This window comes from Manis javanica, chromosome 3, assembly GCF_040802235.1.
Source record: "Manis javanica isolate MJ-LG chromosome 3, MJ_LKY, whole genome shotgun sequence".
Taxonomy (NCBI): domain Eukaryota; kingdom Metazoa; phylum Chordata; class Mammalia; order Pholidota; family Manidae; genus Manis; species Manis javanica.
The window spans coordinates 36,050,963-36,074,162 of record NC_133158.1 but is presented as its reverse complement, the minus strand read 5'-3'; the positions used below and the strand labels follow the sequence as shown (position 1 = coordinate 36,074,162).

Here is a 23,200-nt window from a genome sequence, read left to right as displayed (position 1 = left end):
GTGGGCGAGGCGGAGGAGAGCCGTGCGCAGCGGCGTGTTGGGCCGTGTGCAGACCCGCGTGTGGCGCAGGCAAGGACCCTGAAAATAAACAGCAGCTACCTTGCGAGCCGCCTTCCCCGGGCCCGCGTCCGAGTCTTCCCCGCTGCGGACCCCCCTCAGACGCTGAAGGTGAGGAGCAGGAGTGGGGGCTAAGGGGCCGAGGGGAGCTGCGATGCGGGCCCTGGCCGGAGGGGAGCGAGTTGTGAGGCGGCGATGGCGGCCGCATTTGGCGGCCGCATTTGGCCTCCTCCGCTGCTGCGTCAGGCGGGAAGTCGGCTGCCACCGCCACCTCGGGCCCGGGTTTCGGACCCGCCGCAGCCGGGCGACCCTCCCGCCTTTCCTCCGTCCTGAGAAGCTGCGCCGCCGCTGGTCGGGGCCTCTCCCAGGGCCAAGGCCGCACCCCAGGCCGCAGCCTGACAGTAGAAGCGGCCCGGGCGCCCTTGGGACTGAGGCCCTGAGACTTCGAGGGCTGCGGAACGCGGGACGGAGCGTCGATGTGGCGAGGCCGTACGTTGGGGGGAAAGGACCCTGGTGCGAATGGAGGGGGGATGGGATCGAGTACTTAGGCCATGTGCTGACATACTGGGTCTGGCGGGCCATGTGCCAAAGGTTTTCGTGGGCTTAGGAAAGGGCCCTTAAAAAAGTTATTACGTTTTCGGTGGTGGGACACCCCGCTGGAGAGCCTTTGGAATTCATATTCTCCATACTTAACAGCTTCCCGATTCTCGACTTTTTATCGTAGTTCAAATACTAAGTTACTCATACATTGCAATTCGGAAGAGGCAGATGGGGTCCACTTTACCATGAATCAACACTAATAAAAATCCCATTATTAGGAAAAAGTATTAATTTGTCATACCTCCGAAGTCGTTAAGGGGCACCAATAGCCTTTGCACCATTTCTTGGATTAAGTGAACGAATACAATTTAAACTAAATACGAAACATGGATTAATGAGTCAGCCTCCATCTAGATATTCCAAAGGTGAAAATCTATTTTAGAACCACGTAGTCGACCGCATTTGCGTTTGGGTGTTGATTTTATTATGGGTAAGGTTTATGCTTGTTGCCACATGCTAGCCACATGGCCTCAGCCACAGGGCACTTCCAGAGGAAGTGAGTACATCTGGTCTTGGGGGGGGGTCTTAGAAAAAGAAAGTACCAATAATCATCTGTGACGTCTTAGAAAAAGAAAGTACCAGTAATCATCTGTGACTTCAGATAGTGTGTTTCAGGGATTCTAAAGAAGGATCCACAGAAGTGGTAAAATACAGAAGTCGAGTCTGGATTAGTTTTTGTTTATTTTAAGGCAAAGGAGGATTAATTTTCATTCTCATCTTGCCGACAGATTACAAGTTTTTAAAAGTAGGCCCCTTTTCCTTTTGTTTGATACGACCCACTTTTAGAAAAATAAGTTTATTTCTGCATCTGTGAGTTGACCTTAATTTAAATTAGCAACTTTGTTTTTTGCTCAAGCTCCTTTTAAGTTGCAGGTGAAGTTTTCAGGATCTAAAAAAGATGTAGGAACTCCGAGACTCTCCCCTCGCCCCATGTAAAGCAGTTATTGTCAAATGTTTCTTTAAAAAATTACTCTGATCAGGCTTAGTCAGACAACTTCAAAGTGCCACATATGTAGGTGCATGATGCTTTTTGTTTTTTGAGCCTGATTCTTGTCTACAAGGAGCTGTCTGTACTGGAATATACAAGGAGTAATTTATTAGTTTCCCAAGGGCTGAATTAAGTATTACATATTTTTTCCAAATTGCAACTCTCAGCAAGAGTTTAAAAAAACAAACTGTGTACTTATGTACCTATGTATGTCACATTAGAAAACTTGGGTTTTTCTTAGCAACCAAAAGCCCACATTCCTTTTCCTTTTGAAAACGAGAGGTAATGTTTTTTCAGACATGGGGGTTTCTGTAAAATATTTTGATCAAGATCAGTGGAAGATTAAGGGGCCTATGTTACAATGGCATTTGAACATCTGGAACAGGCAAAGTGATATCTTTAAGGTATTATAAATAGGTTTTGTAATAATGGTTTTAGGACTCTTAGGATTCTTTTTACCTTTTTAAAAATCGAATAAAACTGTATGGTACGTACATGGGAAGGTACTAAATTTGTGCTTAAAAGCAGTAGAGCCACAGTTTGGCTAATTGGAATGGCTGAACAGTTGGCTAAATACTTGACCAGAAGAGAGATTTTGCTTTTTTTTCCTGCAGGAGTGAGATTCTTTATTATTATTTTTTTAAATTGTTGACTTCTTTCCTCTTCCTAGCCTCCTGATGGTAAGTGGTGAGCCAGAAGACTGATGCCAAGGCATTCTGGCCTGCTATGTGGTGAACGCTCTTTCCATACGGTCTCATTTAATAGAACGCCTATTCTGGCAGTGTCAGATGCTGCAGTAAGGCGTGCTGTTGAGATTCCAGTAAACTGTGCACCATTTTCATGTTGTAAAAACCTGGAATAATAAAATGAGAGATTGTGGCCACCAAAAAATCAAGTTGTAAGTAGATAGATTGTATTAATTAAGAGCTTTAGAGTGGTACAGTGATGACCGGGAGTGGCTCTAATTACAAATGAGGGCATTAACTAGTGATACCAGGTTGTCAGTTTTGGGTCTGTAGTGACAGTCCTAAGTTCTGCCTCAAAGAAGGTTAGGAAGAAAATCTATTTTGCATTCAAATTCGGAAGACAGTGTGATGGTGTGCTGTGAATAAATTCATTTATGGATGTGGATTTTTAAAAAGTTACCTGTTTTAATTTATCTGAGGTATAGAACAAATGCTTTTTGCACTAAAGTTCAAATTAACGTGTGTTTTATACGGTTATTTTTTACTATGTAGTATTAATGCCCTGTGTAATATTTTTGAAGTAGGGAATGAATAGGTGTACTCTTGTGATAGCATTTTCATGTACTCGATTGCTTAATCCTAACAAAAGCCTCTGCAGAGTCAGACTGTTGAAATCCCTATTAGAACTTTCCAGATGTATGACTTTGGATAAGTCACTTGGTTTCAGACCTTCACTTTCCTTATCAGTAAAATGGGAACAAGAATACATAACTCAGGGTTGTAAGGATTACAGGTAATATGTTTATTAACCCTTGACTCATAATAAATATTGGTAGAAATGGATGTAAATAACCAAGGTCCTGCAGAACCCAGAATTGCCACCAGTATTATACCCTGTTCGTTAACTCTTGACCAGAATGCAGGTAATGCACAGTGTAACTTGCTACCTTCAGTTGTCTGAAGTTTATTTTTATTATGACAGTCTGAAGTGTTTCAGTGCCATGTTGGAACACTAAACTTACTAGAGCATTGTAAGTGACATTCAGGCGGCAAAAGCTCTGCTAGCATCTCAGTGCAGTTAGGGGAGCAATGCAGATGAAGCAAGAGTAACCCTAAGCTTGGACACCATAACTGGAGGAATAGCAGTTGTGCATACATACAGCTGTTAGGAAAGCCATATAAATAAAATCTAGCCAGATCTCCATCATACTTTGTCATCACCTCTTCCCCCAAATTGCCTGTTGCTGTTTATTTTAAATGGACTTAAGAGAGGGTCTTTTATTCAGTGGAACTCACTGTTAGTCTTGACTACCTGCTGTGAAGATTTAAGTAGTTTACTGGCTTTGTACATATCAAAAAATGTTAAAATTAATGGAGGCAAATTAATATGAGTGTTTTGGTGCTCATTCCAGGATTTAAGCCCTAAAGACTAGTTGAGTGCAAAAACTGTGAAATAAACCTCTGTAGTGCATATGGCCCCTCAAAGTGAATTGTCAATCTTTCAAGCAGTGTCTTGACTGCTTTATTACTTCTGCTGTTCCTTGACATGTTCTGTGCTCCTACCACATCTGTAAGTGTGGTTTGTGTCCTGAAAATACGATACACAAAAACCGACGTGAAAACAGATGCCTGATTTCTGTTGTTGAAAATGTGAACTCATTTGGAATTCAACTATTTTTCTTCTCTTGCCTCTTCTCTGTTGCATTCAGGAAGTAGACTTTATGAGATGGGAAACATGTATAAACAGTAAGCCTGTTCTCCAAGCCTGCTGTGTAGACATTGGACTGAGTTCTTATCTACCTGTAAATAGTCGAGTTTAATTGGGGGAAGAGTGGAAAGGGAAGAATAATTATGGAATGGGGGGAGGGCATAAACCCTTATTAACATAGATTAGGCACAAGGCACCTGGTAACAATTCTCATCCTAGGTGAGTTTTATCAGCTGGCTTTGTCAAACAAGGACAGATGTGAAGGGTCAAGTGTTGAGGTAACACAGCAGGTGGTTAAGCCAGGTTGAGTGGTTAGCCCTTAACAATGTATCCTGTGCCAGGATACATTGGTGTAGACACAGCAGTGGTTTTTAGTAGCAAAAGGAAAATAAGTGCTCTCCTACTGCCTGGCAACAGTGAAGACACGGTATATAGTCTTTTACCTTAAGTTAGTATGTATGTAGCATTCCTTAAGCTAGTACTGACGTCTAGCTGATTGTGAATTCCTAGAGCAGTAGGAGGAGCCTGGATGTCAAACTAGGGGTTCTGGTTTGGCTGCTGACTATTTTAGTAATCTGGGGTGAAAATTACATGTGAAAATTTTATGAGATAATCTGAAATATTCTTGAATTTAAAGTGATTATAGCAATTATGGTTACATAATTGAAAAATACATTATTTTAAGTTACTGGTACTGAAATTTGTGATAGCAAGAATCTAGGCATTTTATTGTCAATACTAGGTTAGATTAGATTGGGGCTGTACTGGAAATTCGTTTGATTCAGCAAATGACTACTAGATATCCATCCCCCACCTCCCAAGAAAAAAAGCAGTTAAAATGCTGAGTTAAGGAACTGCCTCTAAAAGGATAATTACATGGGGTGTTGTGATGATTCAAAGGTAAATTACTGGTCTTTTCTCTCAAGGAAAATGACAAAAGGCAGTATGGTAGTGCCACCAGACAAATTAACAAAGGGCACTGGGTCTTACTAGGAAGGAGAGTTCCAGGTTGGGAGATGTGGTCATTGTTTGTAGTTTGTGTTTGAGTTGGCCCTTGGAGGGTGGAAAGGTTGCGACAAGTGGAGGGGGCAGAGGTAGGACACTGCAGCAAAATTCTAGCCAAGAGCAATCATAGACAGTGGGAGTCACGGGGCCATAATTCTCAACCCTTTCTTATTGCCTCTAGTTTTCCTAAGGAATAGCATGAAATTGTCTAAAGACTGTAAATATTATTTGTGTATGAATGAGTATTAGGATTTGGATCTGCCTCCTAGGATAAGAAGTGTGCTTGTATGGTGGGAATCAGTTGGTTTAATGTTATTAAAGAAACAAATCTATCACAGGGACTTGGTGAAAATATAGGCCAGCTAATTGACTGGTTTGGCCAGACGGGCAGAAGGCGGTGGATAGTGCACACATTACTTGAGCCTGATGTGAAAACCTCTTTGAAAAGCATGTGCCCTGCTGGTGATGGAGGAGTCTTAGAGGTATTAATGAATGAAAGTGTTTTCCCTTGAAGGTGTCATAGGACTTGTTAAAGTAAATTTAAATAAACTATAATTTACTCCAGTAAACAATGTGAGACTAAAAATTTGTTAATAGCAAAACAAACATCTATAACTGCAATATATAATGTTAGGATGTGTAAAAAGTTCAGGCTTGCCACTCTGAATTCTGCGTGCCTGTTTTGCAGAATCGCTTAATTGCAGCCCAAATGGAGAAATACTACTTTCCCTAAATTTGTACTTCATAAAAGAAATGATCACAGTTTAATGAACTTCAGTTAGGCATTAGGGTAGGAGGAAGTAGAGCTTAATGTTTAATCTTAAAATGTTATTTTAGCTCATTGTCTTTTCAGAAATACTTCTTCTCCTGTCATTCATTTTCCTCTCTACTTTGGATCTGGGTCCCAAGAATAAAGACAAAATGGAAAAACAGTACTTGAAAAATCTACATAGGTTAATTAGTTCTTGAGTAGCTAGTTTTTTAAAGTAGTATTTTTGTGCTGAAAATAACCCTAAAATTTTAATTGCTGGCTTTATTCCACCACTGATAGATATCTGATGATTCATTATAACTCTTTTATATTTTGCTGTTATGAAATAAATGAGGTCCTTTTTACTTGTAGCAGTCTTAAGGGGTAGATTGCCCAAAACTGCCATTTCTTTAGCTTTAGAAATGGTATTGGATTATCATATTCTTAAAAAGATAAGTATCTTGTTTATTTCAAATATTATAAAATACTCAGGACTTGTCAAATTGCGTGGATTACCTTGTAAAAGGAAGTGATTATTTATTTGCAAAGAATTCACTGAGAGCTTAAATTGGTTTGACTGTAAATTGGAGAAGATTCAAAATGAAGAAAGTGAGGGTGAGGGGAGGGTGAGGTGCCATAAGCAGCTCTTTATTATAATCATGTTGTGTGCCATTCATTTTTTGTCCTGACGTTTCTCTCTGGTGGGAACCAGCATTTCATGATTTAGCATGCTAACACTAATAAAAGAAAGCAATTGTAATATCAAATTTTGCAAAAATACATCTTTAATCCTTACTGGCTGGGTTCTCTGGTTGGAAACTGAACCCACTAACTGTAAGTTTTCCATACGGGCTCTCCTCCATCCTCTGGTAATATATTTGCGAAGGTTGTTAAAAAGATTGCTCTGAAAATTTATCCAGAATCTCGTGTAGAGAATTGGGCTCTTCTGAGTTCTTTTGAATGTTTGACAAAGAAAACTTTTGAAACTAAATTTTTGCTTAATTTTTAGTCACTAGATTTCTCTGTAACTTAATGAAAAACCAGTTCATGAAAGGCAGGGGAGACTTTGCTGTTGTTGTAAATGCCAGTTGAATTTTGGTGCTGTGGTTGGGTCGGGTAATCCTATCCAGTCTTATGCAGTACAGACAGTGTGTTTTTGCTAGATTGTAGTGCTTACGCTTGGCTTTGAGGGGATATTTCAAAATCTTTGCCTACTATTGTATGACCCGGGAATTAGGGTAAAAATGTTATAGATATGGAAGTGTGGACATGTTGTGCTTATATTCTTAGCTAATTTGTTTTTAAAAACCAGTTTACTAGGAGTTTGTCCTGTAACATTCCATTCCCTTCCATTCCAGGAATAACCACTGTTTATTTTTAGATTGTTACATAAGGAGTATAAAATCCATTTGCTTTTATTTTGAAACAATATCTACCCAGTAAAGACTCTTTATGGAATTCCAAGTGGCTTTGTTTTAAATGTAAAACTTCAGAAAAGTTTGGAATGAGGAGAGTAGAAGAGGGGGGGAAAAAAAACAAATGATCCCAGTGGTTTAGATGCTGTTAGAACCTTGTCATTTTTCGAATATTTTTAAGGTATGTCCCTTCTAGAGACAAAATTTATACTCTGCATTTCTTTGAACCTGCTGGTGTGAAGAATTAATCAGCAGGCATGTACTATAGTATAACTTAAGGCAGTGTGTTAGGTGCTACAGGTAGAGAGATAGATTATTTTTCTTTACCTGCCCCTCATTCTCAGGATCCATATTACAGCTCCATTGTTGGGTTATTCTATTTAAGACTAGTAAATGACTTCCAGGTGCCCTAATAAAATTCACTGGCTTATAACCATAAAATGTTTATTAAGTTGGACCTGGAGTGAATGAGGTTGTATTACTTATTCTAAGAATGGATGTCCATTGATAAGTAACCCTGTAAATCCTGTTACCCCATCAGTAACTGAACGTGTGTTTATTAATCCATATGTAATTTTAAAAATAAAAAATTGTAAGAAAACATGATTCGTCACATAATGTATTTTGTAACAGGCATATAGTGCCTAAGTATATAGTTGTATGATTATTTTTCTGACCAATGTACTGGCTGGCTTTCTCCTAAAATAATTAACCAAAAATAGGCTAAATAAAAGGAATAAAAACTAAAACTAATATAAAGTGGTTTAATATTGTTATTTTTAATATTTCAAAGATCTAACTGCAGCCATGAGCAGCAATGAGTGCTTCAAGTGTGGACGATCTGGCCACTGGGCCCGGGAATGCCCTACTGGTGGAGGCCGTGGTCGTGGGATGAGAAGCCGTGGCAGAGGTGGTTTTACCTCGGATAGAGGTATTTTTGTCGAATAAAAAATTTGGAAGTACTTGAGTATTCATTAGTGTCAAGACTGTTCTAATTCGCCAAATTGTTTTTGTTTCTGCCCAAATTAGGTTTCCAGTTTGTTTCCTCGTCTCTTCCAGACATCTGTTACCGCTGTGGTGAGTCTGGTCATCTTGCCAAGGATTGTGATCTTCAGGAGGATGGTAAGTATTTAACACTTGCTCTCATACCTTCTAGAACTTGGAGAGGTGAGCATGTACTACTGTGCAAAGCATTGGACAAGATTTCCCACCGTTGAGAGGTTTTGTACTGTATCGTTTAAAACAGCATTTTGTAAAGGTTTTATAGTCTTCGTCTGCTTCTTTTCCTTATTGTTGAAGCCTGCTATAACTGCGGTAGAGGTGGCCACATTGCCAAGGACTGCAAGGAGCCCAAGAGAGAGCGAGAGCAGTGCTGCTACAACTGTGGCAAACCAGGCCATCTGGCTCGTGACTGTGACCATGCGGATGAGCAGAAGTGCTATTCTTGTGGAGAATTTGGACATATTCAAAAAGATTGCACCAAAGTGAAGTGCTATAGGTAGGTTGTTAGAATATTGCTGGGAGAAAGCTAACCACAGAGATAGCTTTTAGAAATGACTTGGCTGTAAATGGAAGGACATTGTGAATCAAAACATTTAGTGAAAGTTGGCTGTGACCAGATGAGACAGAGTTTCAGCATACATAAACAGCATCCTGTCTATACATTAGTCAGTATCCTGCTGTGATGGCCTATGGCAACTGAACAGCTTACACAGCTTTGGAATTTTCCATGTCTTAAAAATAAGAATGTTGTGTTACAATTGGAGTTTTTAAAGACTTCCTAGAAAACCGTTAATTCATATTCACGAATCTTGTGTTGTATAACAAGAAATCATTGCCTGTGAATGTGACGTCATAAAAATGTGCACTTTAAATGAGTTACAATATCTTGGCCACTGTTTTGGTTTTGATGTTCTCTTAGGGTGAAATTTGTAATTTATGGCTTACGCTGCACAATTGCATAGCTTTGTTACCTGATTCCTTCCTGCTCCTAGTTTTAGGAGTTAGTAAGACTTACTGTCTTGAGGGGGAAAAGAAACATACTGCTTCACTTAGTGTGTTTTGTTCTGCAATGACTATTAGTAGTTTTTCATTTTCTGAGCACCATTGTGAAAACTATTCTGACTTCTTTTCAGGTGTGGTGAAACTGGCCACGTAGCCATCAACTGCAGCAAGACGAGTGAAGTCAACTGTTACCGCTGTGGCGAGTCAGGGCACCTTGCACGGGAATGCACGATTGAAGCCACAGCTTAATTATTTTCCTTTGTCGCCCCTCCTTTTTCTGATTGATGGTTGTATTATTTTCTCTGAATCCTCTTCACTGGCCAAAGGTTGGCAGATAGAGGCTACTCCCAGGCCAGTGAGCTTTACTTGCCGTGTAAAAGGAGGAAAGGGGTGGAAAAAAATCGACTTTCTGCATTTAACTACAAAAAAAAAGTTTATGTTTAGTTTGGTAGAGGTGTTATGTATAATGCTTTGTTAAAGAACCCCCTTTCCACGCCACTGGTGAATAGGGATTGATGAATGGGAAGAGTTGAGTCAGACCAGTAAACCCGTCTGGGTGTCTTGAATATGTTCCCATGTAGGAGGTAAAATCAACTCTGGAAGTGTCTGTGAGCTTCCATAAATAACTTTAATTTGAGCATAATGATGGCCTTGGATTGTCTGACCTCAGTAGCTATTAAATAACATCAAGTAACATCTGTATCAGGCCCTACATAGAACATACAGTTGAGTGGGAGTAAACAAAATTAAAAAACGTGCGTGTTAATGGCTGTAAGAGAAAAATCAGAATAAAAGCTTAACCAGGAACAACTTCATCACAGCACTGATGCTGGGTATAGATGGTGATGGCAAAGGTTTAGAACGCGTTTTTTGAAAGACTAAATCTAAAACCCAGAGTAAACATCTACGCTTAGAGCTAGCATAATTTGGAGTTATTCAGGAATTGCAGAGAAATGCATTTTCACAGAAATCAAGATGTTATTTTTGTATACTATATCACTTAGACAACTGTGTTTTCATTTGCTGTAATCAGTTTTTAAAAGTCAGATGGAAAAAGCAACTGAAGTCCTAGAAAATAGAAATGTAATTTTAAACTATCCAATAAAGCTGGAGGAGGAAGGGGAGTTTGACTAAAGTTCTTTTTGTTTGTTTCAAATTTTCATGAATGTATATAGTGCAAAACGCCATATTAAAGAGGGGAATGTGGAGGACCGAAAGCTGACAGTTTGGACTTTTCTTTTAACACTGACTCAGTCATGTCTTCAGCAGTGGAAACTATTCCAAGGAAGCATAGTCTTTAGGTAACTTTATTCTCAGTTTTGCAGGGGCACAAGACATTTAATTCTTTCTAATCTATTATAATGTACTGTGTTCATTACCATTATAGTTTTAATACCATTGCTGTGTTTGAGCATACCATGTTTGCCCTGGGCTTCACAAGGATCTGAAATGTTGTATTTCTTGTTTTTTCCCCTAGGATCGGATGGAGTGTTGAGATGACTTCAGAAGTCATGTTGATGAATTCATCTCTGTAGATGAGTTAGTAGAAGCTTAATTTGCTTGAAGGATGTATTTAGAGACTAGACAGGTATCCTTCCAAGCCTAAGCTCTCTGTTCTTTTTTGTGTGTCCAGTAAACTAAATACAGTAACAACATGCTTTCCCGACTAGTCCATTTTTCCCCCTCCACAATGCCATGTGACTTTCCACTTTGGATCTATTGTGACTTTTTCATCCTCCAGGTAGAGTCTGGTCTGCTTTTGATGATGTATCCCTGGAGTGTTAAGGTCTGTGCTATGCCAGTTCTAACTTCGTCCAATTAATAGTCTGAAGCAGGCAAGAAGGTGAAGTCATGATGTAGATTCATTTCCTTGTGAATACAAGCTTACGTGTTTCTTTTTCATTTGATATTTTTATCGAGCAAATGGTGTCTCTCAGATGTTAAGCAAATTAAATATCTTGGTAATTTTAGGTTGTACCACAAATATGAAATAGCATAAGGGAAGACCTATTTTCAAAGGCATCACTGTTAAATGTAACTAAATTCTGGGATAGTGGGGGTGGTGCACATGGGGTTATGTCTCCCCCATATGTCTGGTTTCTAGGAGGAAAACCAAACAGCAAATAGGAGGTTTAGAACTGCTTGCCTCACACAACCATTCTTTTATAGTACCTAGCACCCTTTTGTCTCAGGACCCTCTGATAACATAATTATTAAGTACCTCGTCACAGCAGATCACAAGGTGTTCTTTTGTAAGATAGCATTTTTTTTTTTAACTCTACTGAGCAAGTGTGTGAAAATTTGTGCTTTACAGGGAAATCAAACTAGGAGCCAATGAGCATTTCACTTCAGAGAGTAACAGTAAGCTTAGTAACATGAATGGTTTTGTCAAAGTGAAGTTTGGGGGTAGGCAACTTCACTTCTGGGAAATGTGTGTTCTTGAATTCTTACAGGAGAGATACAGACTAAGAAGAAACCAATTCCCTGTGTTTCTCTGAGATTCCCATCCCTGCAAGCTAGACAAAAGGTGAAGGGCATCTCTTGAAACAGTGTTAAGGGGGTGGAGAGGTGGACGCACTACAGGGAATTTCGCACTAATGGATAAAGCTTGTCTTCCTTCGTGTCCCTGCTTTTTGGTGCCTTTTTTGCCAGCTTCTAGAATAGTTGTTTCTCAGCCTCTCAAAGCTTCTTTGGTGCCTTAAATGAGTGCATCAGGTGGAGTTCTTACCTAAACTTATTTGAATAATATAATAAAAGCAGTACAGTGATCACATACATATATTTTCCATTCAGATTTAACAGCAAATACTTGTTGCTGAGCCACCTGAAAGAAAAATTGAGGTTTGAACTTCACCCCTGAATGTTCTGGCATGTTTCTTGTAAGAACAGACATTCTCAGGATCACAATTCCATTTCCATACTTTGATATTTCCCTAGTGCCATCTGATAACCTAATACAATGTTCAAATGACCCAGTTGTATCAAAGTTTTCCATAGCTAGGTTTTTCAATCCAACGTCCACCCAGGGTTAATAAATTGCATTTTATTGATAATCTTTAATCTCTACCAATCTAACAGTTCCATTTCCTCATAACCTTGATTTTTTTGAAGGGACTAATTTCTTGAATGTCTTATATTTATTGATTTTTTTAGAATCTTCGTGTCATTGTATGTGTTTCCTGGTCTAGAGGCTTCAAGGTTCAGCTTGAACTCATTTTTGCAAGAATATTCTAAGAATATGTAATGTTGCATTACGTCAGTTTTACTGTTTATACAGAACTTGATTATTCTAAGGCAGTCATTTTTCCATTGTGATAGGCATTTCCCTTGAAATTTAGCATGTCACTTGGTCCCCTGTATCTTTTCACTTAAGACTGAGTATTTATGATCCTTTCTGTGGATGTTGCTTTGAGTTCATAAACTTGTTACACAATTGATAGGAACGTTGAATATAATTCCACTGGTTGAGCAAAACAGATTCCTCCCTCTCTACAGTAGGTAAGGATTCCTTTCCTCCCCACAGAACTGATAGGCTGTATTACAACCAAAGGTACAGTGATGGAGCTAGTGACACGGTTACATCTGAGGCACCTGTGTGCATTCTGCATTTCAGAAGTCTAGTGCAGTGGTTGCCCAGCAATGTGCACAAAACCGCACTTTGCCTTTATCAGTGGCAGAGGGCTTTGGGAAGGTTGGCTTTTCCAGAAAACATTAGCTTATGCTGTCTAGGACAGGTGCATTTGTAACCTTGTCTACTTGGATAAAGTGCCAGAGACAAAACCCTGAGATTTTTGTTCCGTCAAAGTTACTAGTGTATACTTGTCTTTCCTGTCTCCTAATTCCCTGGTGGCCTTAATATATGTAATATTAGTATTTGTTGAGACAGTCCAAGTTAAACTTAACTCCATTATTTAAAGACTGGTAAAAATTGTAAGTTCTTTGAATAAACACTACTTGTTTGCTGTATGCCACCCGAAGTATTAGGGGCTACTGTTGTGACCCTTCAGTGCTTGCTATGAAAAGCAAACTGCTTTAGCAGTTGAAAAGCATGAACCCTGACAGTCTTGTGAAGTAGGGGTTAGTAACATCGTTTACTGAAATCTGAGATGTGAGCATTTAGCTTGACTGTCAGGGTGGGTCTTAAGCATCAGCATTTTATAAGCTTCGAGGTGATTCTAGGGTGCCACTGGTTGTAGACTACTGGGTTAGGTAACCTGGGTTACAGCCCCAGTGGTACAGTTGGAGTTTGAGAACAGATGGGTCCAGTGCTTATGCTCTTAATTACAGTGGTTTATGTGTAATCCTTTTTGCTTGCCTTAGAATTGAAAGCACATTCTTTAAATATTACTGCTTCACATCTATCTGTATCAATCCCCACTACATACCTTGTCAAGAAAGTAAACTGCTATTTATGATACTTTAGTAAATGTTTTGATAGCAAGCTGTCATATTAAGCCCTTATCCTAAGGCAGGCAGCATATGTGTATCTGATAGCAAGAAGCAGATAGTGGTTTCTTAAAAATAGCTGACTTGGTCTATTTTGCACTGATGTTCTGTTCTGTAACTTAAATGTGCTTTCCTTAATGGGCTTGAGGAGACCGAGGCAACTCCATTGAGTAGTGGGTACATTTCAGTTCTGGTAGTTCCCAGTTCTCTTCTCCCTGCTGTTGTGTTTCTCAGCTTTCAGCCTTGCATTTTTCATTATGTTGCAGTATGACCCATGAACCAGGGCTTAGAACCTGACTACTCTTGGTTCCCACACACAGTATTGCTAAGTGACCAGGCTTGAGTAAAAATAGTTTGGTGGCAGACAGGTAATTTGGTGACTTCTCAAGAGTTTTCTACTTCATTGAGGTGGACTTCTTTCATAATAAGCATGGCTGCACTTGTAATCATCCCATCTCATGGCTTTACCTTCACAGGGTAACCATGCTCTTCCCTTAGGTGTGGTTTAAGTGTTAGTTGCAGTCAGCTTACCCTCTTGTGCCCTCAATAACGGTAGCCATTGGAGCAAGGTAATCACAGTGAGGCCTCTGCTTAAAGTGGGCACCTGTGGGGTGGAAGGGAGAGCAGTTCCCAAAAGGAGATGGGGAGCCTGTCGTTCTACCTCTACTATATACTCCCTGGATTGGGCCGGAGACTCGGGCTGGGCACATGAACTGGGTGTTTCTTAGTACTTGATGCTTGCCTGACGTACCTGCTGTTTATGAGGCAGCTTTATATGATCATTGGAGCTTTCAGGAACCTTCTAATAGAGAATGGCTTGGACCTGGATGAATTGGTTAAGACGAGAAGATTCCTGGCTGATTTAGGCCCTCTTAGAGGGATGGGATTGCATTCCGTGCTTCCAGGTGCTATTTTTAATTTGGTAAAGTCAAAAGCTATATTTGTGCAAATGACATGGTCTAACAGGTGAAGCAACACTCATCTCTGGGGTTGACCCATTTGCTTGTCTAATATACTGGGTGGTAGTTGCCACCAAACTATCTGGGTAGTTCAGTGAGCCTGAACAGATAGGGCAGAGGTCAGAGCTTGCAGTCACAGACCCTCTCTTCTGAAAACAAAATTTCAGAGGCAGATTTTTTATTCCTATTTGCAAATAGTACACCTGAACAGAAGCAAGAGCTTACAGGTGTTGACTTGCCAATGTTTGCTGACTGCTGGCAAGTGGAAGAGTCTATTCACTCCAGTGATTTTCATGCCAGTTTTTGGAATTAGATCACAATTCTTCCAGCTGCCAAGTTTACGTCAACTTTCTACAAAATTGCTTCACTAACAAGGTTGCTGAATCAGGTCAACCAAAAACTGTCTTGTTGGAACGAGTATTTTCAAAATGGTAATGTATGGAGAGGACATTTTCCATTTGATTTCATTTTAACTTCTAAAAATATTTTTCATTATGAAAAGTCTTAAGTGAAGTCTATAATACAATGCTTAGCCACCTTCAACAACCAATTTTAGCGTGTCTCCCCACTTTTTGAGGTTTTAAAGCAAATCTCTACCTTCATATAATTTCACTCGTGTTTTTAAAACAACTGCAATATTAATATTTGACAAGATTCAAAATTCTTCAGTAGCATGAAAAACTCAGTCTTTAATTTTCTTCAGTCGATGCAAGAATACTTTTTTCTAACTGGTTTATTTGAATCAAGATCCAAATGCTCTGTATACATAGCATGTCTTGAATCTTAAGTCTGAGACAGTTCCCTATCTTGGAAAAAAATACTGCATTCCCGATGACCTGTCGTTTGGTTGTATCCCTCTATTATTGTTTCACATGATCTTATCTCCCAGAGTTTCTGCAGAGCAGTTTTCAGATTTAGACCCTTGATTATATTTTAGTGTTTTTTTTTCTTTTAGGTAAGATCTTTCACGGGGTGCTGTGCACTTCCTGTTGCATCAGATTGCTTTACTTTTGATGATACTAAGCATTGTCCGTAGGTTCAGATGATTTGTCCTTTCCATCCATTATAAAGTCTCCCATCAGCCTTGCACCAAATGGCTTGGCAGCCATGGATGATAAATGTCTACATCTATGTTAGTACTTCAGTCATGATGAGCAATTAGTGAAAGAACTCAAATCCTTAAAAAGGCAAGCCAGGAGTAAGAGGTCCCAGGAATTAATGTGTGTGACATCTGAAATCTGGCCAAGTAGCCTTGCACTGTCTCCCACAAGATCCGTTGGTACTCCTGTACCCTTGCCTCCAAAACCCTTTGGTTTTTGCAGCGGGGCCTTATTCATCTTTATGGCTGCATAGCATCATGGAAACAATATGGACTGTGGACTGGAATCTCAGATCTAAGTCTGTTGTTGGCTTAGATTTAAAACAGCCAGTAGCTCTAAGCTCTAGCTTCCTCATTTTTAAGTAAAAAAACAAAAGCCCTGTCTTTCAGGATAACTGATGGAATGCATGAGACATTGTAAAGGCCCTAGCACTCAGTAGAACAATAAATGGTATCTCTTTATTTTATTAACAAAAGCCCTGTCTTTCAGGATAACTGATGGAATGCATGAGACATTGTAAAGGCCCTAGCACTCAGTAGAACAATAAATGGTATCTCTTATTTTATTTAAGCTCTTCCTACAGTGTCACCAGATTCTTTGCATGCCACGAGAGGAATACCTTTCAGTATGTTTGGCAAGTCTAAATAGGCCTGGTTGAATCTGTTCGGGGACACCTTTAATGTATGGCCACTAACTCTGGAACCTTTGGAAGGCAACAGATGGTGATACAAGTGAAGCAGTGGGTCAGCTGGGAAGTGGAGGAGGTAGCTCTGTATGAAACCAGAGGCGAGCCCAGGTCCCTTTAGGGAGGGTAACAGCTAATTGGCTCCACTCAGTTGGGGAGAGAGTCTAATGCTTCAGTGCATGGAGGCATAGTCTATTTTAAACTGTTTATACTTTGTTAAACCTGAGCAACATTTTGAAGATCAATCTTGGCATTTAGATCTTGATTCCAAATTTGTTCACAATTTGAACTTTGATTAGAAATTTAATTTGGCATTGGGAATATGAAACCTACTACAAACAATGGTTTAGAGTTTTATTAATGTAAGCCTTTTCATATACTTTTGTGATGTTCCAGTAATAAGCTTTACTAAGGATTTTAATTTACCATGTTCCATGTTTATACTTCTCTTGGGAGTTAATCCTCTTAGTCAGACTCAGGAGAAAAAGAATACCATCTCAGATCATTAGTGTGGGAGTTTCTGATATTTTTGGCTGGTTAACCCTAGGTTGGGACACAGAAGCCCAAAGGTGATCAAACCCTGAGATGCTGGAAGTGAGGAAGTGAGGTTGAATCTTTTCAAGACAGTTTCTCAGCACATTTTAGTACATGATGGGTCTGTTAATCTGTATCTTTCAAAATACCTTTCAAATGTTCAGATCCTTTTCCCCAGAGACTGCGTTACAAAATTTTTTTACTTTAGGCTACAGGTGTTGATAGGTCTTTTTGGTCTTGTAGAATTGATACATTTTCTGGATTGTCTGGCTGATAAGGACATTTCTATTCACTAATTCATAGATGAATTGTAATTCACATTTATATAATTAGAAGTGTCTTTCATACTCATATTTATGACTTTTTATATCCTTTTAGCTTTTCTTAGCAAAATTAGGAACTCATGGCCTTCTAAAAATGATTTTTTATTATTTTATGCACATAGAGCCACGTCCTCATTTTCTGCTAAGAGCAGAATGCCCCTAATTCTGATTTTTTCTTGCTCTCAGACAAGGAATCAACTGCTGTATTAGTTTCCAGGGAAGCTGTGACATAATCACATCTACAGTGTCCTTTTGCCAGAGTCTTGGGGATTAGGACAGGTACCACTTTGGCAGAGTACTCTCCTTACCTCAGTCTGGCCCCTGGCCCCTAAAGATTCACAGCCACCTTGTGTGTGAAACATTCACTTCATCTGGACATCACCAACTGGCCCATCACAACTCATCAAAGTAAAGTCTCATCAGTGCCCTAAGTCCCAATCTCACTGTCTCAATTCCCTGAATCCCCAGGTATGGGTGAGATCTGGGTATGTTAAGTTACTGGCTCCCAAAAGCCAATGGTGCGTAGGCATAGGACACCAATAATAGACACTGCTCTAATAAATGGGAGAAAACAAAAAAAGGGGTCGCTGTTCTGAGCCAAACTTGAAACCCAGCTGGGCAAACAGTTAGGTTTCAAGGCCTGAGAATATTCCCTGGGCTTGAGCTTCCTCCCTAGGGGTCATCCATTCTTTTTCATGGAGGGAAGCACTTGTTTATAGCAGAAAGCCATCAGTGTAGAATTCTAATTTTTTGATGCTTTTGAGGCACTAGGAAAATGTCCAACCACACCCTTTTTTCTCCAGAGTGTACTTCCCAGTGAATTGACCAATTTTTTTTGTTATTCTCTATTTTTTTAATGTACTTTCCCTTTTTTTCCCCTCAAGCATTTTTTTTATTGAAGTATCATTGATAAACACTTTAATATTGGTTTCAAGCATACAACACTGGTTCAACAGTTACTGTAGTATGAAATCCTCACCCCCACTAGTGCAGTTACTATCTGTCAGCATAGATGTTACAGAATCACTGGCTATATTCGCTATGCTGTACTACCATCCCTGTGACCAACTAATATGATTGAGAATTTTTGTGCCCCTTTATCCCTCCCACTCTCCCCACCCACTCCAGCCCCTTCCCCACGGTAACCACCAGTCACTTCTCAGTGTCTGTGTCTACTGCTGTTTTGTTAGTTTTGTTTTTGATTCCACAAATAAGTGAAATCATATGGTATTTGTCTTTCTCTGCCTGGCTTATTTCACTTAGCATAATACCCTTTAGGTCCATCCATGTTGTCACAAATGGCAGAATTTCTTTTTTTATGGCTGAATATTCCATTGTGTACGTGTACCATATCTTAATCCATTCATCTATTGACGGGCACTTTGGTTGCTTCCGTATCTTGGCTATCATATATAATGTGGCAATAAACATGGATGCATATATCTTTTTGAATCAGGGATTTTTTTTTCATTGGGTAAATTCCTAGAAGTGGAATTACTGGGTCATATGGTATTTCTATTTTTAGTTTTTTGAGGCACCTCCATACCGCTTTCCATACTGGCTGCACCAATTTACATTCCCACCAACAGTGTAGGAGGGTTCCCCTTTCTCCATATCCTTGCCAGCATTTGTTACTGACTTTTGGATAGTAGCCATTCTGACTGTTGTGCGCTCATTGAGGTTTTGATTTGCATTTCCCTGATTAGTGAAGGTGGTGCACCTTTTCATGGGCATGCTGGCCGTCTGTATTGCTGCTTTGGAAAAAATATTTGTTTAGGTCCTCCATTTTTTAATTGAGTTATTTGTTTTTTGGTGTTGAGGCTTTGAGTTCTTTATGTATTTTGGATGTTAACCCCTTATCGGATAAGTCACTTATGAATATATTTTCCCATACTATAGGGTGCCTTTTTGATTTGCTGAAGGTGTCCTTTGCCATACAGAAGTTTTTAGTTTGATGTAGTCCCACTTGTTCATTTTTTATTTTGTTTCCCTTGCCCAAGGAGATGTGTCCAGTAAAAAATTGCTCATGCTTATGTTCTAGAGATTTTTGCCTATGTTTTCTTCTAAGAGTTCTATGGTTTCATGTCTTACATTTATGTCTTTGATCCATTTTGAGTTTACTTTTGTGTATGGAGTTAGACAGTAATCCAGTTTCATTCTCTTGTGCATGGCTGTCCAGTTTTCCCAACACCAGCTGTTGAAGAGGCTGACTTTCCCCATTGTATATTCATGGCTCCTTTATCATACATTAATTGGCCATACATGTGTGGGGTTATATCTGGGCTCTCTAGTTCTATTGAGTGAACCTCATTTTAGCATCTTTTGCGGTGTGGATGATTTCCAAGATCATCAAGTTCAAGGTCCTTTTTAACAGTACTCAAGATTTATCTCTTTGCTCTTCCATTACACTTTAAGTGTGAAAAAGAAACCAGAAAATCTCCTTAGCTAAATATCCAAGTTCAACATATACTCATATAAGTGTTTTCCATATAACTATAGGACAAGATCCAGCTGAGTTTTTACCACTGTACATGGATTCACCTTTTTGGGAATCCTCAATGCTCACCAGCCATGGTTTTTGTTTTTTTTTTGAGGGCATCTCTCATATTTATTGATCAAATGGTTGTTAACAATAAAATTCTGTATAGGGGAGTCAATGCTCAATGTACAATCATTAATCCATCTCAAGCCTAATTCTCATCAGTCTTCAATCTTCTGAAGTATAACGAACACGTTCTTACATGGTGAACAAATTCTTACATAGTGAATAAGTTCTTACATGGTGAACAGTACAGGGCAGTCATCACAGAAACTTTCACTTTTGATCACGCATTATGAACTATAAACAATCAGGTCAAATATGAATATTCGTTTGATTTTTATACTTGATTTATATGTGGATCCCACATTTCTCCCTTTATTATTATTATTTTTATTTTTAATAAAATGCTGAAGTGGTAGGTACATGCAAGATAAAGGTAGAAAACATAGTTTAGTGTTGTAAGAGAGCAATTGTAGATGATCACGTGTGTGCCTGTAGACTATGTTAATCCAAGCTAGACAAGGGCATTAAAACATCCACGGATGCAGAATGTTTCTCTCAAAACGGGGGGTGAGGTACTAAGCTTCACCACTGTTGATGCCCAATTTCTCACCTGATGGCCGCCCTGCGACTGTGCCTGTCTTAGGTTGTTCCTCCCTTGAGGAATTTTACCTGTCTCTGGCTAACCAGTCATCTTCTGGGGCCATACAGAGACATATAAAGTTGGTAAGAGAGAGAAGCCATATTGTTTGAAAAGGTTAGCTTTTTACTTTGCAGATTTATGCCCTGTGGCTTCTATGCCCAACATTTGTCTTGAGGTATCTTTACCACTTGGAGGAATTATGATACTCGGTAAATTCGATATGAGGCACGAATTCTATTTAAGGGTTGTAATTAGGAAGGAAGAAGAAAAGCTATAGAGTTAGCAGATGGAAGAAAACATGGGAGGATTGATTATTTCTTTGACATATCTTCTTGTAGAGTAACTTAAGCATGTATAGGTTTTAAACTACTAACTTAATTGCGCACACACTTTAACATAATAGGAATACAGTTACATAACCAAAGCAGATCTATAATTACCAGCCATCTCCAGTGAAGCCAAGAAAACCAGTTAGGCACCCTAGGCATTTGTGAAAATTTGTCTATGATATGATGGATATTGTCCAACTGAACTTGAACAGTCTGAGAGAAATCAGACAAATTAAAACAACACATTCCTGGGAACTGTTCACATCCCATATGTTCTTTTAACCATAGATAGTCTGTAGTCGTAAGATTTTGGAGCGCTACAACTTGCACTTCTCCTAATTCTTGGTTGAGTTCCAACAGTATAGATCCAGTCAAATTTGTTGTTTTACTGTATGCACAGGCCAGCTTAGATATCTCCTTCTTCATTCCAATGGCAAGTCCAGGAAACGGTGGGATGGATGCAGCTACAACTGCAGCATCACCTGGATCTTTGTGGAGGATTTTTGATGATCATCTTCTGGTATGAATCTTCCAGAGAGTGCTGATGTTGGAAGTTCTTCTTCATATCGTCTCTTAGTTCATTTTCTGGGTAGCCAAATTAGGCTTTGATCTTCTGTATAAACACAAACAGACCCTTTGCCCACACTTTGATATGCCCTTTATACCATTGTGTAGAACTCATTGGAAGTCACCACACAGGAATTGCTTTTTTTTTTTAAGAAAGGAATATTATCAGAAAAGTGTACCTCCATAGCTGATCATCTGACACCCTTTAAGTGATCAAAATTAAGGATATTTAAAGCATGCGTTAATCATTGATTTACCATTAGTTTTATCCTATCAAGGAGTAATCCCCCTTTTCTTTCTTTTTTTTTTAATCTTTAATCTACACTTACATGAAGAATATTATGTTTACTAGGCTCTCCCCTATACCAGGTCCCCCCTATAAACCACTTTACAGTCACTGTCCATCAGCATAGCAAAATGTAGAATCACTACTTGGCTTCTCTGTGTTGCACAGCCCTTCCCTTTCTCCCACCCCCCACATTATGCATGCTAATCATAATACCCCCTTTCTTCTTCCCCCCCCTTATCCCTCCCTACCCACCCATCCTCCCCAGTCCCTTTCCCTTTGGCACCTGTTAGTCCATTTTTGGGTTCTGTAATTCCGCTGCTGTTTTGTTCCTTCAGTTTTTCCTTTGTTCTTATACTCCACAGATGAGTGAAATCATTTGGTATTTCTCTTTTTCCGCTTGGCTTATTTCACTGAGCATAATACCCTCCAGCTCCATCCATGTTGCTGCAAATGGTTGGATTTTCCCTCTTATAACTGAGTAGTATTCCATTGTGTATATGTACCACATCTTCTTTATCCATTCATCTACCGATGGACATATAGGTTGCTTCCAATTCTTGGCTATTGTAAATAGTGCTGCAATAAACATAGGGGTGCATCTGTCTCAAACATGATTGCTGTGTTCTTAGGGTAAATTCCTAGGAGTAGAATTCCTGGGTCAAATGGTAGGTCTGTTTTGAGCATTTTGATGAACCTCCATACTGCTTTCCGCAATGGTTGAACTAATTTACATTCCCACCAGCAGTGCAGGAGGGTTCCCCTTTCTCCACAGCCTCGCCAACATTTGTTGTTGTTTGTCTTTTGGATGGCAGCTATCCTTAATGATGTGAGGTGATATCTCATTGTAGTTTTAATTTGCATTTCTCTGATAGTCAGCGATGTGGAGCATCTTTTCATGTGTCTGTTGGCCATCTGTATTTCTTTTTTGGAGAACTGTCTGTTCAGTTCCTCTGCCCATTTTTTAATTGGATTATTTGTTTTTTTGTTGAGGCGTGTGAGCTCTTTTTATATATTTTGGACGTCAAGCCTTTATCAGATCTATCATTTACAAATATATTCTCCCATACTGTAGGGTTCTTTTTTGTTCTATTGATGGTGTCTTTTGTTGTACAGAAGCTTTTCAGCTTAATATAGTCCCACTTGTTCATTTTTGCTGTTTTCCTTGCCCGGGGAGATACGTTCAAGAAGAGGTCACTCATGTTTATGTGTAAAAGGTTTTTGCCTATCTTTTTTTTTTCTAAGAGTTTTATGGTTTCATGACTTACATTCAGGTCTTTGATCCATTTTGAATTTACTTTTGTGTATGGGGTTAAACAATGGTCCAGTTTCATTCTCCTACATGTAGCTGTCCAGTTTTGCCAGCACCATCTGTCAAAGAGACTGTCATTTCACCACTGTATGTCCATGGCTCCTTTATTGTATATTAATTGACCATATATGTTTGGGTTAATGTCTGGAGTCTCTAATCTGTTCCACTGGTCTGTGGCTCTGTTCTTGTGCCAGTACCAAATTGTCTTGATTACTATGGCTTTGTAGTAGAGCTTGAAGTTGGGGAGTGAGATTCCCCCC

The 23,200-nt window shown here is 39.4% G+C and overlaps 2 protein-coding genes across 7 annotated transcripts in view; both read left to right on the top strand.

Annotated features, from left to right (window-relative positions):
- Positions 1–4: 4 nt before the first annotated feature.
- On the top strand, positions 5–10,338 carry CNBP (CCHC-type zinc finger nucleic acid binding protein). Of its 4 annotated transcripts, none has more exons than XM_017659870.3 (5): positions 5–168; positions 8,004–8,120; positions 8,240–8,332; positions 8,507–8,708; positions 9,346–10,338. In XM_017659870.3, the coding sequence occupies exons 2-5, from the start codon at positions 8,018–8,020 to the stop codon at positions 9,461–9,463; spliced, it is 516 nt and encodes a 171-aa protein (XP_017515359.1). In that variant the 5' UTR covers positions 5–168; positions 8,004–8,017; the 3' UTR covers positions 9,464–10,338. The 4 variants fall into 4 exon arrangements, with proteins under 4 accessions (XP_017515359.1, XP_017515356.1, XP_017515360.1 ...); XM_017659867.3 differs by having other exon boundaries at positions 8,004–8,141; XM_017659871.3 differs by having other exon boundaries at positions 6–168; positions 8,510–8,708.
- A 36-nt stretch (positions 10,339–10,374) lies between these two features.
- ISY1 (ISY1 splicing factor homolog) overlaps positions 10,375–23,200 on the top strand; it is a 36,352-nt gene continuing 23,526 nt past the window's right edge. For 2 of the 3 annotated variants that reach the window (XM_073231114.1, XM_073231113.1), the window contains exon 1: positions 10,649–10,802. Coding sequence is in view for 1 of the 3 variants with exons in the window: in XM_073231112.1 (XP_073087213.1) it covers positions 10,782–10,802 (21 nt within the window). In the remaining 2 variants the exon portion in view is untranslated. Of the gene's footprint in view, positions 10,516–10,648; positions 10,803–23,200 lie in introns of those variants that run through there. The other variant, XM_073231112.1, reaches the window with a different exon arrangement.